Source organism: Silene latifolia, chromosome 11 (genome assembly GCF_048544455.1).
Source record: "Silene latifolia isolate original U9 population chromosome 11, ASM4854445v1, whole genome shotgun sequence".
Taxonomy (NCBI): domain Eukaryota; kingdom Viridiplantae; phylum Streptophyta; class Magnoliopsida; order Caryophyllales; family Caryophyllaceae; genus Silene; species Silene latifolia.
Window position 1 is genome coordinate 29,919,440 of NC_133536.1, and position 18,179 is coordinate 29,937,618.

Below are 18,179 nucleotides of genomic sequence, written 5' to 3' on the forward strand. Positions count from 1 at the left end.
GCCACTACGTGACAAAAGGTGAAAGTCTATAAATACTCCACATCTCTCATTGAGAAATAAACTGGAAAAATCTGGTATAAACTCCCTTATCTCTCTACAATATACTTTGCCAAGTTAAACATACAACTTATCTCTCTAAGTTTACTGACTTGAGCGTCGGAGTGAGTACGCTCGGCCCCAAGCCGAGCCCTCAGTTTGTTCATCTTTACAGGAAAGAGTGAAAGGAAGAGACGAGCAACGACATCATCCTACAAGCTCAAGTGGTCACAATCCTGCTCCGGAATTACACCCGGAACACATTCAATTTCAATTTTCTCTCAATACATAAGTGAAAATATATTAATGTGAGATCTTGTTTGATTCGTCTTTACGAGTACACTAAAAATATCTAATTTTTATATTTTTTGCAAATACGTAGCTAACGATATTTAGCGCGTAAAAGACGCGTTGATAAACGTGAAAAAAAAAAGTGGTAGTGTGAAGTTGAATGGAGGGAGTACTCCTTAGTCCGTATACATGTAGCATGAGACGAGGGAGGAGAGAAATTTGAGAAAATGAGAGGGGTAGGAAGGTAATTTGCGTTATGTAAAAGAGCAATATTCATTTTTATATGAGGTATAGAAAACAATTTGATTGTTTGTGTTTTGGTCCTTCTCAAGTCTCCACTCTAGCTCCTTCGCCATTAATCCTTGAAACCTAAAGCTTCGTCGAAAATTCAATCACTTTAATCCTCCTTCTAATTCCAAACCCTAGCCCCAAATCACACTTCCCCAATTAATTCGATTTCTACAAACATCCTTGCCCTAGGGTTTCACTCGCTTTCGGAATTCTTCTCTATCCCCCATTAATTTCATTTCGATATCTATATATAGTTAATAATGCCGAGGTATCTTTCACTTTCTCCCTTTTCATCTAATTTAACATGATTTTATAAGAAATTTTGATTTTAGCGTGTTTGCTTACCTGTTTTGTTTGAATTTTTGGCAGGTATTACTGTGATTATTGTGACACTTACTTGACACATGATTCTGTAAGTGTTCTTTGTCATCAATAACTTTTTTTTGATTTTGTACTATTTTTGTTAGTTTTCTTGCTTAGATTGTTATGCATTGTTGTAAGTTCAAAAGAAAATTTGCAGTGATGAAACGATTAGAGAATTTTAGGAGCTTATTTTGATACGATTTGAGGAGGGAAACGGTGGGGAGGGAATGTAGGAAGAGCAAGTAGAATAGAGTAGATGAGTTTGCTCTCGAGTGTTTCCTGTGTCGAAGAGATTTTGATAGGGCTTGGAGGAGGGAAAATGAATCCCTGCATTTCTCCTTATTCAGTAACCAAATAACAGAAATTGTATCCCTCCCCGCCCTATCAATAATATGTCCGTTATGCATTGTATGTTCCATAATCTGTCCCATTCTTTTCCTCATGATTTTGTTAGTTTGTGGTTCGGATATTCTGTTGTCTAAGGTGTAGAGGAACCACACCAATCCATCCCGAACTTGGTGGTTAAACTCTATTGTGGTGACGATCCTGTAGGGGAGGTCCTGCTGGAAAATAGCTAGTTATGATTGCCTTTTGGGTTGCATTTGTATGTTTCATGGTTGTTTAGGTTATTGTTGTACGTGAATTCTTGCTTAATTTATTCATCTTTGATGTCCTCATCTTATGTCCATATTACTTGAGGTATGCGTTTTTTCACTTGCCTTTTGTCTTCGGATGGGAATCAAATACATTTTCGCTTTTGACCTCTACTTTTGATTCTTGAAATCCCTCAAACTATATTGCTGATAAAAGAAATTACTTTTTAGATTTCACATCGTCAATGCAACTATTTTTTCCATTGTGTGTATCAATGTAATTTGTTACTTTAAATGCTAGACATTCACTTATAAATGTGCAAGATAACTTTTATTTTGAAGCAGCGGTTCTGAGTAAATTTTTTTTGATGAAAGTTATTAGACATCTTGTATTTGTTTCAGTTATTCTTTAGCTTAGTGACATCTACTGACATCTTGTTTGTTATCTTAGCCATCTGTCAGGAAGCAACATAATGCAGGATACAAGCACAAGGTAAGGGCTACTTCTTTAGTTACTGTCCCAGTCAGGCGGACGCAAAATATATGAATAGCGGCTTTATATTTAGAAATAGAATCCCATTATTAATGTCATTAACTAAACTTGTTGGGCTTCGTATTTATTGACAATTTAGGCAAATGTGAGGACTTACTATCAACAGTTTGAGGAGCAACAAACACAGAGTTTGATAGATCAGAGGATCAAGGAGCATCTCTCTGGGCAAGCTGCTTTTGGAATTGGTGCCACATTTGCAGCCTGGCGACCTGGTATGAGGCCTCCCATTCTTCCAGCACCATTGCCGATTCCTGGCAGTGTTCTTCCAAATGGCCAGATGGCTCCGATTCCTAGGATGGCAATTATGCCTAGACCTATGGGCCTTCCAGGTATGTATTTGTGCCAAATTGAGCTAAAGGATTCGTCAATAATGCAATAAACTATAATAGTGTAGATCAATTCACGGTTTGTTTAGGAGATGGGTTTTTGGATGGGGGAATATCTTAATTTGTTAAGCTGAAGTGAACTTATTTTTTAATTATTATTCTTGCTATCTTGTGTATGAGCTGCTCTTCTCTGGATTTGTAATACGATAGAAAAAAGTATAATGTCTCACCAAATTGTTTGTGATTCTTATTTGTGGAATAAGTATCGATCAATGTATTTTTTATTATAGTTTATCTAGAAGGACTCTATGTTTCAAACTTAAGCGTAAGGCTGCAGCACATCCAACCCATTACCAAGCCACATAGGTAGGAGCCTTGAGCAACTGGTATAATGTTGTTGCTTCATGTAGGTTTCTTGTTCTTTCCACTTGTTCAATGTGGAATGAATAAATGTGCTTTGTTTCTTAGGAAGTTGTTCAAGGGCTGTGCCATTGTGGTACCTGATGGAGTCCGTGTTCCAATTTCCGATGTGATACTAGCATAAAACAAACTGAAGTCTAATAAATCTTTGTTTCCGATCTTAAATTACTAGGGGTACTCAGTTTATGTAGAGGCACCTAGATGATTTCTTTGGAAGTAGGTAGTGATTATTAAGCTTTACGATCATGAAAATCAAGCACATCTTATTTCTAAGCCAAACTCTTACTTTGACACGTTTATGTATGCCCTAAAATTTTGTTTTTATTACCAAAAAAAATTGGCAACTTATATTTATTATTCTTATATTGTTGACAATAGTAAAAGTACTTTTTTCTTGATTTTGGAGACAATTCATGACTTTTTTGGTTTAACTGTAATTTTCGCCTCTCGTGCTCAACATATGTCTGGGATATTGGGCATCATAGGTCGTATGAAATTTAGGTGAAGGGTCCCCAGGCATAAGGCATTATGTACAGTTTGAGCTAGTGGGTCTTTGATGATGTTAAAATTCTCATGCCTATGTTAGGGGTTTCAGCTTGGTGGCAGTTTGGTATGTTTAGCGATTTTTTGTTGTTGATTAAAAGGCTAAATCTCAGCAGATTGAGACGAGGGGGCGTTTTTGAAGGGATTACGTTGAGCTGAGGTTGTTTTAAGCTTCTTCTGATTCCTTCATAAGCTATGAGTAAGCATTCTCAGTTAGTGTATGCTGTAGTTTAGCTGAGGCTGTAGTTGATGATAAATGTATTTGCCCTTATCATCGAGCTGTATGCTCCATGATGTTAGATGGTATAACATAAAGCTGTGCACTTTACTGTGGTGTTAGCTCACAGTGATGGTTCTTAGTTCTTTATCATGTGTTCAATAGCGTTATTGTCCTGGGTAGTGTAGGCACCCCTTGACCTGTGTTAGGTTAGGTTATATGGGAGCTTTCAACATTAGTGGATCCTACTGTTACTTCATAGGTACTTCCTCCGTTCCATTGAATTGTTTACGTTTGCTTTTTGGGCACTATTCATAAGTGAGAAGAATCTTCAATACAACGTCTAATGTATAACATAAAAGATAGTCATGTGAGATCTTGTTTAAATTGTCTTACTGAGAGCATTATGAATATCAAATTTTTAAAATTTTTAATGATATGTAACTAAAGATATAAACAAAAGAAAACAAGCATTGGCATACGTGCATAAAGCAAACGTAAACTATCATATGGAACGGAGGAAGTATTAATTATTGGGGACCGGAGGTGTATGCTTCTTGAAATCGAAATTGAGCTAATTTGGAGACTTTATTTGTGAATGAATGATCAAGAGAAATAGAATATATTGGAGGGACAGTGCACGGTGCAAGTTAGATGTTGTCACTGGTATTGCTCCCACTCTCCCAGTACATATCCTTAGAAATTGGAAGAATTTGAATATTCTTCTTGGTGTTCTGAACGTCTGACCTCTTCCTAGAGGCATGACTGCAGGAGTGGCAATGTTTGAGCTGTCAAAATGTTGGGGATTCATCCTGCTCGGTCTGTGGGGCATATCCTTTAGTTGTTAAGATTGTCTCGAAGCCTGTTGTTCCAGTGAGAAAATGAATTTTGAGTTGGAAGTGTTGTAGATACGTTTGACAAGTTTCAGACATAGAACCTGGGTTAGGGGATTCGATTAGTTACCTATCAAATTTCGATTTACACGAGTTACAAACACGAATTACATCGAACTATGGTGTTTGGTTATAAAATTGTTTATTCGTATACGAATTCGAATCGGTCGTATTACGATTCTGATTTGGGAGCTCATTAAAGGAGGGTGGGACTAACCCTTTGTTTGGATACAAAATTAGAAGGGAAAGGGAGGTGAGGGGGAATGGAGTAATGTATCCCTTCGTGTCCCTTCAACCGCACTTGCTAACCAAACAAAGTATCCCTCCTTTCCCCCCAATAAAGACCAATAAGAGAAGAGGTGATCATTTGTGGTTATTGTTGTTGAATGACAAGTAGACAATAATGCATGTGGATGCTCAAATTACCCATTAAAAGCATTCGCAATATAGAAGGTAAAAAGGTGAATTTGACACCCCAAAATAGAATAGGGAAAACGGAGGGAGAATACCTTTCTCTATTTCTCTTCACAGCATTTGCCAAGTCCACTTATCAGTAAGTAGGTTGCTGAGATTTCATAGAGAACTTGTAAAAATGATTGATGCTTCGTTCAAAACGAAGGTTTTGCCTCATCTGTGATTGTGTGTCCAATGTTGAAACAACAATAAACCTCCATGAGAAACCCATTATTTAAAAGGATAAGAGGTCAGATTTTTCGGGATAATAGTTTCGATGACCTTGTTACATGTGTCTTGTTGGCCCTGTACTTTCAAAATGACTTCTGATGAAACTAAAAATCCACTTTTGACAAGGAGCATTGTAAGCAACAACAAGTTCTAACCCAACTGTGTAACTGTCCTAGATAATTCCAACTCTGGCGCAGACCCTTTTTGTCGGTTTAACAGAATTTTGCATGTGGAGATATGGCGAGTTCTATAGGTAAATGAGGGGGGATGGGGAATCTTCCAAGTGCAGTAATTGTTGTGCACTTGTGCTTTCAGTTAATGTTGGATGTCCATATTGCTTACAGAGTGGCATATTTGACCTAAGATATAAACCATCATTAAAGCCTCTGTAGTTAAGACTGTCTTAGTCTACAAAATTTGTTCCTAGAACTTCCAATGGAACCTAATAAGTAACATACCTAATACTCTCGTTGGCGTTGGAATATGATGAAATGTGGAGCAAAATGGCTCATTAAACTGTATGCGCCGCTTATTTTGTGAAATAGCAGTTGGTGCGTGCAATTTCATTATCGTTATCACAGAACAGCCTCTGTGTTTTCAACACAAGGATAAGACTACATACACTGACTTGACCCTTTTGCCCCTCATTTCCTTTAAGGTAGCAAGGGTAATTTTGTTGTTTTCTACTTGCGATTTACTAACTTTTGATTGTCAAATCCTTGTATATTTCCGCTTTCTGCTAATTGGCCTATCCTTGAACTTTTACAGCTTATGGTGCCCTGCCTCCTGCACCTGGTGCTGGACAAGTAGGTGCTCCAGGTGCTCCCCCAGCTCAAGGAAATGGGCTTCCAGGCCCACCTCCAATGACTGGTCCAACCTCGACTCCAGGATCACAACCCATGTTCCAGAATCCTGGTCCAACTTCGACGCCAGGATCACAACCCATGTTCCAGAATCCTGGTCCAACTTCGGCGCCAGGATCACAACCCATGTTCCAGAATCCCGCTCCAAATGGTGCTCCTCATTCAACAGTTCCTGGTTCTAGTGGTGCACCACCAACAGCGCAACCACCCACATTCCAGAATCCTGCTGCAAGTGGGAACTTCAGTGGTGCCAGCATGCCTCCACCTCCATCTTTCCCGTCTTCAGGTGGAAATCCTACTTACCCTGCTACCTCAGCTGGTGATAGCTTTGCATATGGTCAACCGCCAAACAGCGGTCGTTAGTTTAGTAGTAATGACTTGTGTTTGTTATGTTTTGTGCGAGCTTATGGTCATCAGACAGTTTTTTTAATCATCTTTATTAACATTTCTCACTTGCTACTTGCTAGTATTTCGGTCCAAAATGCTGGTGTTGAATAGTGTAAGATATTCGGGATTTAGCTGTGGCGATTTCAGGTATTGTGAACTGTGGTAACAAAGTCTCAAACTCTCCACTTATCGTAATTTTACGTCTCTGATTAGCTGAATCTTGCAATTGCTAGTAGGTTGCTGCTTTTCTTTCTCTCTTTATTTTTCTTCACAAATATACGGTAGAGACGGTCTCTCATTGTTCTATTCTCTATAAATTCTGTGATATTTTCTCTTGATTACACACATTGTCATAATATTTCACATCAAAGTAATTTAAATGGTCAAATTAAGACCTGATACAAAGGTTAATTTCTCCTTTCAGTTTTTTATGGAGTAATTATTATACTAGAGTATTATTGCAAATTTAAGCATTTTTAATGATTTTTCTTAACTATTGAGGAGCATTCTTAAAACGAATTATACAAACGAAATAGACACTTCTATGAGTTCTGCTCTAGTGACCTAAGTTTTGATTTACTTTTCACTTTTGTGATGTGGATGGTAAATTGGTAATATAGTGAAAACCTGATCCCTAATAACTAACCAGTCAGTTTTTCTTAAGACCATTGTTTTTGGTCTGACAATAAGGTGGTATTCCGTTCTATTGAGAAAATTCGTTCCTAACCGGACAATTACATCAAATTTCACTTGTATAACTATTTTTGTACCGCCGTCAGTCTTAAATCATCATTGTATACTATGTTGTCCAATAAGTTATCAAATGAGAACTATTTTTTGAAAAATAACAATCACAACTTGAGAGTGGAATATGATATCAAAGTGGTATCAACAAAGTAGAAATTGAAAATACTACTCTTTAGAACTAGAGTTGAGAAACAATGACATGACACGAAAACACGACACAAACTCGACATGAAATTAACGGGTTTCGATTGAGAAGCTTGATAACTCGTTTATGTAATTGGGTTAACACGAACAGGATACAAAAATAAATTGGGTTGGGTTTGGTTGAGCTTTCAAAACACGAACTCGGCACGACCTATTTACTAAATTAATACTAATTTTACTTGATTTTTATCACATAAATGTATTTACACTTTTCAAATATAGACATGACACGAAGTTAAAAAGTTAGTGTTGAGGCTTAATAAAAAGGACACAACACAAAATTTATCGGATAGAGTTTGGGTTGAAGGGTTCGTGACCTGTTTACATGTGACACGATCCCAATACAACCCGATCAAATATGTCACGACTTGATTCACCTTGAGTCAAAGATTTTAATCGAATCGGGTTTCTTAGTTGATTGCATTCACAATCACTGCTTCTCTTGTAACCAAAAAAAAAAAATCACTGCTTCTCTTCATTTCACTCTTCTGCAAATCGCTCGCCATCCCCCTTATACTAAAAGAATAAGAGATCTCCAATATTTTCCCGTCTAAATGAAAATTACTCTATAATTGGGCTTCGTTATGTAATATCTACAATTGGGTCATTCTGTTTAATTTCATTTACTCCCCCTCATTCAAAGTTTCAAACCAAAGGTTACATTCTCTTTTTGGGAGTCCAACTTCACAAATTTTGAGTTTTGACTCTGAATTCCATCAAAAGTATAAAACTTTGATAGACGAAATATATATATATATATATATATATATATATATATATATTATGAAAAAAATTACATAAAATGTTATTTTTTTGATAAAAAGTGACAAATATTAAAAGTGTTGAACCTTGTGTTTTCTACCTCTTAATACTAAACATTATTAATAGTAAATTTTATAATTAAATTTCAATTAAAGTTAATACTATTACTAATTGTTAGTTTCTCTAATATGTTTATCTAGAAAACCGCGCATTTGCACGGGATCTATACTAGTTTCTACGATTACGTTTCGATTTGGTAAGCTTCTAGTTTTCTGGTAATTTATTTCTTCTTCTCCCGTTTCTGCAAAAATGTCTTCCCCTTTTTCTAAATTAGGGTTTCGATTTCAACTCAATTTTCAATTTAATTCCCGTCATCTCAGCAATTCTGCTCATTTTAAGGCTACTACTATTGATGATTCTCGTAAGTTTATGGATTATGTTAGAGAACAATGTCAATTAGGGTTCACTAATCTCCAATTTCCCATTAATCTATTCCACCAAATGATGGCTCTTCCCCGCCGACCTTCGATTATCGATTTTAATCGGTTATTAGCGGCAATGCTCAAACTCAAGCGACTACAACCTCAATCTACAGTCATTTCTCTCTATTCACATCTCGATTTATCTGGTACCCGACCCGATTCTCATTCCATGGCTATCCTCTCTAATTGTTATTGCCACTTAGGCCGTGTTGATTTCGGGTATGCTCTCCTTGCGAAGTCCCAAAAGCTTGGGTATCCCTTTGAGTCTAATTTTGATTTTTTTAACACCTTAGTTAACGGCTTTGTGCACAATAACCAACTTCCACAAGCTGTTGAGTTGTTCGACGTAGCTGTGGTTAAGCTAGGCATTCAGCCAGATATAGTTACCTATGGTACCATGGTGAAAGGTCTTTGCGGGATTAGGGACTATGCTGGCGCTCTCCACTTGCTCCACCAAATGAATTCTCGTCCCTCTAGGTATAAGTCTCACCTTATCATGTACAACACTGTTATCCATAGTCTGTGTAGAGATAAACTCCTAACTCAGGCCCGAACCTCTTTTCAGCCATGAAAATCGAGGGCATCAATCCAAACGTGGTCACCTATAACACATTGATTCGAGGAATGTTCAATCTAGGTCGTAAGGTGGAGGCTAAGGTTGGTTGGGATGATTGAGAGCAACATTGCACCCGATGTTACATATAACACGTTGATTCACATGCAATGTAAGGACACTATGATTGATGAAGCACAAGCCCTTATATAGATAATGACTGAATAAGGTGTGGCTCCTAATGTACGTACTTATAATACTTTATTGGATGAGTATTGCTTGTGCGGCCAAATGGACAAGACGAGAGGTTTTTGATTTAATGGTACAAACTCATTGCCACCCTAATTTTGTGACGTATAATACTCTGATCAATGGGTATGTTAAACTGAAAAGCATTGACAAAGCCCTTGACATATTACAAAAAATGATTGATCAAGGGATTGCCCCCAATGTCGTGGCCTATAGCACTCTGATTGATGGATTGTGTAAATCTAGTAGGATCCCAACGGCACATCAGTTGTTCAACGACATGCAAACGTATGGAACAAAACCAAATGTTTTCACTTATGGTTCCTTATTAGACGGGCTTTGTAAAAATGCACAACTTGATGAAGCGAAGGCATTGCTCAAGGAGATGGAGTCTGATGGAGTTGCTCCTAATATTGTCATCTACAATATCCTGATTGACAGTTTATGTGAGGCTGGTCAAGTTAAAGATGCTGAAAACCTTGTCTCTATTCTACTATCAAGGGGTATGGTACCCGATCATATAACTTATAATATAATGATTAAAGGGTTATGTAAAAATGGTCTTTTGAGTACAGCTATAGGGCTCCTTAACAAAATGAAGCAAATTGGATGCTTTCCTAACGTCGTGGACTATAACACACTCATACATGGATTGTGTAAATCTAATTGGATCCCAATGGCACGTCAGTTGTTCAATGACATGCAATTCTATGGAATAAAACCAAATGTTATCACATATGGTACCTTATTAGACGGGCTATGTAAAAATGCACAGCTTGTTGAAGCGAAGGCATTGCTCAAGGAGATGGAGTCTAATAGAGTTGCTCCTGATATTGTCATCTACAATATTCTAATCGACAGTTTATGTGAGGCTGGTCAGGTTAAAGATGCTGAAAACCTTTTCTCTGTTCTCCTATCAAGGGTTATGGTAACCGATCATATAATTTATAGTACAATGATTAAGGGGTTATGTAAAAATGGTCTTTTGAGTACAGCTATAGCGCATCTAAACAAAATGAAGCAAAATGGATGCTCTCCTGATGGCACCACCTATAATACAATTATCCGAGGATTCGTTTTCAACGACGATTTGCGAAATGCATTATGTTTTCGTGATATAATGGTTAATGAGGGCTTTGAGGCCGATGCTAACACTCTTTCTTTATTCCGTAGCCATTTATTGCATGATAAACGAGAGAATTTCTCCAAAAAGTGCTGAATTCTCGACTTGTAGATTCATGATTTGGTCAACTATGAGTTGGCTAGATGGGCTATGTAAGAATGCACAACTTGATAAGACAGTGGCATTCCTATTTGATAGCTTGTGTGAGGCAGGCCAAGGCCAAGTTAAAGATGTCGATAACCTAGTTTCTGATCTCCTGTCCTAGGGTTTGGTACCAGATCTTAAAACATACAGTATCATGATGCAATAGAGCTCCTAAACAAAATGAGGCATAATGGATGCTCTCCCGATAGTGTCACTTCCATGCCATTATCCGAGGATTCATTGTCAATGAGGATTTGCAAAATGCATTATGTTACCGTGATATAATGGTTAATGAGGGCCGTTTGAAGCTGATGATTGCACACTTTCATTGTTCCTTAACCATTGATCGCATGATAACCAAGTTTCTAAATTGATGACTTGATGATCATTTCTGCTTGGAATGTGGTTTAGGATATTTGAAAACTGTCCTCGAGGTAAATGTTTAACATTTTGTCTTTTTCTTTATGTAATGCATCAGTGAGCATTGGTACTTACCGACTTGACATACATGATTACATAAGAATTTTAATCTCGAAATCCAAAGAATGTGCATCAATACATCATGCATACTTTTTTAGGTTCTATGATAGAAATCCTTCTGCTCTCTTAATATGTTTCACTGATGTCTTCGTGTAACTATCACACTGATATCTTGGTGCCCTCTTCTAAATACTCCCTCCATTATTGATCTTCCTGCTTCTCTAATATATATGAGGAGTATTTTATTGAAGTGGGAAGACTATGGTGTTATGGAGGGAGTATTTTTTATTTGTTTGGGTTTTTCTACATAGTAGTCTAGTACCCCTATATTTTTTCGTTTTCTCCATGGCACCCCTCCACTTTTTGGAACTTTCGTGGTACCCCTAATTTTCACTAATAAAACCTAACGTAACCCTAAGCCTTAAATCCGTCAAATAACGTTTTCATTTTACGAGGGGAGCCTTTGAATTCAATTTATACAAAAATATATTGGTTGGAAAATTATAAAAATTACACCAAAATTCCTTACGAATATAGCTTTAATATGAATATACATTTCAATATATTTAGTCATATATTTTGAGAGATATTGAAGAGAGAAGTGTCTCGAAAAGTGAGAATGACAATTAAAAAAGAATCGAGGGAGTAAAATAAAAGAAATGTTTGTTATATTTTGTGCGAGCTCGTGGTTATCAGACAGTTTTTTTTAATTAACTTTATTAACATTTCTCACTTGCTAGCATTTCGGTCAAAAATGCTGGTGTTGAATAGTGTAAGATATTCGGGATTTAGCTGTGGCGATTTCGGGTATTGTGAACTGTGGTAACAAAGTCTCAAACTCTCCACTCTATCGTAATATTACGTCTCTGATTAGCTGAATCGTAATATTTGTCCTGAGTAGTGTAGGCTCCCCTTGACCTGTGTTAGGTTAGGTTATGTGGGAGCTTTCAATATTAGTGGATCTTAGTGTTACTTCATAGGTACTCCCTCCATATCTTATTGATGTTCCCACTTCATTAAAATACTTCTCACTTGTATTCAAGAAGTGGGAACATCATTAAAAAATGGAGTATTAATTATTGGGGACTGGAGGTGTATGCTTCTTGAAATCGAAATTGAGCTAATTTGGAGACTTTATTTGTGAATGAATGATCAAGAGAAATAGAATATATTGGAGGGACAATGCAAGGTGCGAGTTAGATGTTGTCACTGGTATTGCTCCCAGTACATATCCTTAGAAATTGGAAGAATTTGAATGTTCTTCCTGGTGTTCTGAACATCTGACCTCTTCCGAGAGGCATGACTGCAGGAGTGGCAATGTTTGAGCTGCAAATATGTTGAAGACTCATTCTGCTCGGTCTGTGGGGGCATATCCATTAGTTTTTAAGATTGACTTGAAGCCTGTTCTTGCATTGAGAAAATGAATTTCGAGTTGGAAGTTTTCTAGTTACGTTTGACGAGTCTCAGACAAAGAACCTGAGTTACCAGATTCGATTAGTTACCTACCAAATTGCGATTCAGTTCGCACGAGATACAAACCCGAATTACATGGAATTATGGTGTTTGGTTATAAAATCATATATTCGTATACAAATTCGAATTGGTCGTATTACAAATCTGATTTGGGAGCTCATTAGAGGAGGGTGGGACTAACCCTGTGTTTGGATACAAAATTAGAAGGAAAAGGGAGGTGAGGGGAAATGGAGTAATGTATCCCTTCGTACCCCACCCCCACCCCCACCCCCACCCCATGGTGAGTTGTATAGGTAAATGAGGGGGCAAGGGGGACTTTCCAAGTGTCTAATTATTGTTGTGCACTTGTGCTTTCAGTTAATGTTGGATGTCGATATTTCTTACAGAGTGGCGTATTTGACCTAAGATATAAACCATCATTAAAGCCTCCGTAGTTAAGTCTGTCTTAGTCTTCGAAATTTGTTTCTATAACTTCCAATGGAACCTAATAAGTTACATACCTAATACTCTCGCTGGCTTTGCAATATGATGAAATGTGGAGTAAAATGGCTCATTAAACTGTATGCGCAGCTTATTTTGTGAAATAGCTGTTGGTGAGTGCAATTTCATTATCGATATCACAGAACAGCCTCTGTTTTTCAACACAAGGATAAGCCTACATACACTTGACCCTTTTGCCCCTCATTTCCTCAAGGCAGCAAGGGTAATTTTGTTGTTTTCTACTTGAGATTTACTAATTTTTGATTGTGAAATCCTTTTATATTTTCGCTTTCTGCTAATTGGCCTATCCTTCAACCTTTACAGTTTATGGTGCCCCGCCTCCTGCACCAGGTGCTGGATAATTAGGTGCTCCCCTAACTCAAGGAAATGGGTTTCCTGTCCCACCTCCAATGACTGGTCCAACCTCGACGCCAGGATCACAACCCATGTTCCAGAATCCCCGTCCAACCTCAACGCCAGGATCACAACCCATGTTCTAGAATCCCGGTCCAAATGGTGCTCCTCCAACAGTTCCTGGTTCTAGTAGTGCACCACTAACAGCTCAAAAGCCCACATTCCAGAATCCTGCTGCAAGTGATAACTTCAGTGGTACCAGCATGCCCCTACCCCCATCTTTCCCGTCTTCAGGTGGAAATCCTGCTTACCCTGCGACCTCAGGTGGTGATAGCTTTGCATATGGTCAACCGCCAAACAGCGGTCGTTATTCTAATAGGGATGACTTGTGTTTGTTATGTTTTGTGCGAGTTTATGGTCATCAGACAGTGTTTAATCAACTTTATTAACATTTCTCACTTGCTCGTATTTCTGTCAAAAAGGTTGGTGTTGAATAGTGTAAGATAGTTCCAGAGAGAGAAAGTTCCTCTTGATAAAACCTACACATTTCTCTGTTCTCTAGGCTCGCCGGCGTCTACTCCCTACGCTGTCAGTCTATCCGTCGCCGGCGTGCCGAATTACTTAAGTCTTGCTCTTCCACTACAAGGAAAAGGGTGATTAGCGACCAACTTGATTGGTAGCAAATTGCCCAAAATTGGTCGCTAAACTCATTTTGCGACCAATTAGCGACCAATTTTAGGTAGTTGCTGTAAGCCTAGTCGCAAATCTCAGTTGGTTGCTAAATTGGTTGCAAAATAGTGACCAATTATAGTTGGTTGCAGATTAGAGACTAACTCAAAGTAGTCGCAGATTAGAGACTAACTCAAAGTAGTCGCAAATTAGAGACCAACTGTGATGGTTGCAAATTAGCTACTACCGTATGGTTGCTAAATTAGTCGCTAACTGTATTTGGTCATTTAAAAAAAAATACTCCCAACTCTTGGTAGAGTTAGAAGTATACGTACTCAAATTGTGAAATCGTATAATTTAAAAATAATACGGATGGAAATACATTGGGAGGTGTTCATCTTTATTAAAATTAATCTTTTTATTGTCAATTGTCATGTAAATCCTTTCAAGTCCAAAGGCCAACCATCAACGAAGCTCCATTATTGCCTTCATCCAAAACCTAACATAGGAAAAAAAACCATAGATATCAACAACTAATCCTCAAAAATAATGAAAATCGTTTAACTTGTCAAATTCATGACACATGGAAATATAATTTACCTTCTACTTCTTAAAATAAATAAAAGTGGCAAACCACAAACCCAAAAGTAAGATTCAAGAACGAAGGAATAATTAACCCGATTTGTAAATATCGTCGACGTTTTAGTAAATATCGTCGACGTTTTCATTCCAAAAGACGATAATGCCCTTTGCATAATTACACTATTTCTCTCTCTAAACAATTTTCTCTCAAATTCTACTAAAAGCCAACTACATTTCGATCTCTCATTGCACTAAACCAATTAAAAGATGTTAGAAATTAACGCACATCGACTAGAAAAGTTAAATAAATTTAAAAAATCGGCAAATAAACGTATTAAACACGTTTTTTTCTTTTTAAAAATGAACTAGTTCATGGACTAAATGTTGAGATTCAACAATCGACCATGGACCAAACGTTGAAAACCAACGTTTGCCATGGCCCAAACGTGGGAAACCAACGTTGGCCGTGGTCCAAACGTGGGAAATCAACGTTGGCCGCGGTCCAAACGTTGGAATCCCACGTTTGGCCGCGGAGAATTTTTTTTTTTTTGTTTTTGAAATTCTTTTAAAAAAAAAAAAAAAAAAAAAAAAAAAAAAAAAAAAAAAAAAAAAAAAAAAAAAAAAAAAAATCTCCGCGGCCAAACGTGGGATTCCAACGTTTGGACCGCGGCCAACGTTGATTTCCCACGTTTGGACAACGGCAAACGTTGATTTCCAACGTTTGATCCATGGCTGAACGTTAGATCTCAAAGTTTGGTCTACGGTTCAACCTTGGGGGTACAAATTTCAGATTTACGCAGAAAAATTGCAATGTTTATTATTACTAAATCAATACGTGACGTAAATCAATTATCGAATATATTTAGCGGTGCGGAAAAAAAAATTAACCAAATAATGAAGCGATTAAGTTGTTTAAGTACCGGTGATTCGAGATCCGTCGTGTTGTTAATTGTTGTTGTTGTTTTCTTTTTTAATTTAGTTGAAGTTGAGAGGAAATTTTTTAGAGAGAGAAAGTGTTGGATGAGTGGAAGGGCAGTTATCGTCTTTTTTTTAAAAAAACGTCGTCGATATTTACTAAAACGTCGTCGATATAAATCAACTTCCATAATTAATGTGTTCAGTTCTTACCTCTTATACAAAAATTAGAACAGATCTGGGCAAGGGTAAGAACAACTCTAGCAAAAAGTCGAATAAATCTGGGCAAGGACAACAAAAACAAACACATCGACAAAAATTAGCAAAGACCCAAATTTCTAGCTAATAAAACTACTAGATCTATCAAATATTGCTCCTAAAACGCAAAAGAAATAATATATATATATGCCAAAATATTTGGTTGAGATGATAGAAGAATGAACAAGGGTATAAAAGAAAGAGGTGAATTTAAGTTTGTCAAATTTGTTTACAAAGTAAAAGAAAGAAGGAATAGTGTGTTATTAAGGGTGAGATCATTGAGAAATGGGAGTTAAGGGTGATGAGCTAGAGAGGAAGAGAGGTAGAGCGGCTATTAAAATACAACAAACCCTACTTCAATTCATACCCGTGCTGCAAGGTTTTTAATAAAAAAATTGAGTTGGTCTCTATATTAGTTGCAAATCTGCAACTAATTTAGCGACTACTGGTATTTTGGTAGCAAATTTGAGACTAATATTTAAATGGTTGCTAATTAGAAACTAATTAAAGCGACTAACTGATTATTGGTTTCTAGTTTGCATCTAACATGTTTTTAGTCGCTAATTAGCAACCAATTGCCGTTAGTCTCTAACATTGGTCGCAAAATGACCTTTTTCTTGTAGTGTTCGGGGATTCTGATTGCAAAAGAGGGAGTTTAATTGGTCATTTGGTTTGTCGCTTGTTTCTCCTTCAAGTGGCACGATTACCAAGACGCGATTGTTCTACAGCACTTCTTCCGAACTCGTCAGTGATACCAATTTCCCTCTCTTGTGGTTATTTTTTTGTTTTTCTAACTTTCGCCCTCTTTATTAAGCATTACTGTTTTTCCTACGCTTATCTTTGTTTCCCAATTTTAAAGATCTACTGTTTTTCCTTTTGCTGGAGGGGGTAATCATTTACGTTTTTCCTAAATCTTGATTGGGGTTTATATTCCTTTTTGGTGCTGTTAAATCAGTGCCTGCAACCAACTGTCTTTGGTTTCGATCGATTGTTTGTTGCTTTGTGTTTCTTCTGGCTGTGCTTGGATTTCAGGTATTTGGTTTACTCTTTGTCATCATGGATTCCAATTTGATTTGTGAGAAGTTTCTTGAATCTTTTGCATGTGCTCAGTGCTCATATAAATGAGGGCCTCTTTGAGGATGGTAGATGGGATATGATGAATTGTTTTATGCAAGGAGAGGAGAGGGATCTCCTATTCTTAAAATCAAGGCCTTGTTGGTATGGAGGGTATACATTAAATCTTTGTCTGATCTTGCGGTATCCCTGAATTTAAATTTGGCCGCTTGTGCTCTAAAGCTATTTGAATATGAGGCAACCAAAGACCTTTGTTCTATAGTGTTATCTTCATTCCCTGAATATGAGGCTTGGCTTTTACGAAGTTGAAAAAGTTCTTAGATGCTCAATTAGATTTGGCGATATATATACTCCCTTCACTAACTTCTTAGTTGAAGTCAGAATAACAAACAGTGGTCATTCAGTCATTCTAAAAATTTCTGAGAATCTGAAATATACCAAACCGACAGATGACAGTAAGAGCCCCTGTCATTCCTCTCCTCCGCTGTCAATGTCACTGTGTGTCAATATGAGAAAGAAAAGAAGAATCATCAAATAATTTCATATGCATATTTTCTTCCAAAAATCAATGTTTGTTATTATGGCATGTCAACTAAGAAGGCCTTAAATGCTCTGCATGACAAGAGCTACTGTTGCAGGTCTGGTAAGTGACGAGAGGAAACCCTGCAATCAGCAACATTAGCTAGGGTATGTAACGCAATACATGTCAGCTCATTCAAAATTTCTTCACGACATTTGGCACTGTCAGCTTCCTAGATTCCGAGTGTTACACACGCTAATGGATTTTCAAATGTCAAATGCGTGTCTAAGTGTCAATCTCAGCTATTAATAAAGTCCCTCATGTCCAAGTAAACACAAGTCCGAGTGTTGGACACAAATTATACACCACATCATATGAAAAATCATAGTAACATGGCCGATAAATAAACATTCTAGAATCTAGATACAAACCCTAGTCTACACTTCAAGTCTCATATGAAAAGCTCCACCGAAGACAATATCATGAAATCTTCCTGATAATGCTCAAACAATAATTTGTCCTAAAATCGACTCCAAATAGTTACTTGGTAAATATGACGCAAAAATTCATCAAGTACCTTCATTAATATCATTTCTCATAATCAATTTTGGTATTATCATCAATAGCAAAACTAAGAGGGGACTAAACAG

General features: G+C 37.2%; 2 protein-coding genes and 1 long non-coding RNA gene across 3 annotated transcripts; 2 read left to right on the top strand and 1 right to left on the bottom strand.

The window, feature by feature from the left end:
* The first annotated feature begins 606 nt into the window (after nt 1-606).
* Nucleotides 607-6,630, top strand: LOC141611485 (uncharacterized). The gene is made up of 5 exons (XM_074430034.1): nt 607-886; nt 988-1,030; nt 2,026-2,067; nt 2,207-2,456; nt 5,979-6,630. The coding sequence occupies exons 1-5, from the start codon at nt 879-881 to the stop codon at nt 6,434-6,436; spliced, it is 801 nt and encodes a 266-aa protein (XP_074286135.1). The 5' UTR covers nt 607-878; the 3' UTR covers nt 6,437-6,630.
* Nucleotides 6,631-8,482: 1,852 nt separating this feature from the next.
* Nucleotides 8,483-9,226, top strand: LOC141613191 (putative pentatricopeptide repeat-containing protein At1g12700, mitochondrial). The gene has a single exon (XM_074431931.1). The coding sequence runs from the start codon at nt 8,483-8,485 to the stop codon at nt 9,224-9,226; it is 744 nt and encodes a 247-aa protein (XP_074288032.1).
* A 5,286-nt stretch (nt 9,227-14,512) lies between these two features.
* LOC141614263 (uncharacterized) lies at nt 14,513-16,068 on the bottom strand. Its single transcript, XR_012529319.1, has 2 exons — nt 15,891-16,068; nt 14,513-14,679 (listed from the first exon to the last, which is right to left on the bottom strand). It is a non-coding gene; the product is annotated as an uncharacterized LOC141614263 (long non-coding RNA).
* Between the last annotated feature and the right edge of the window lie 2,111 nt (nt 16,069-18,179).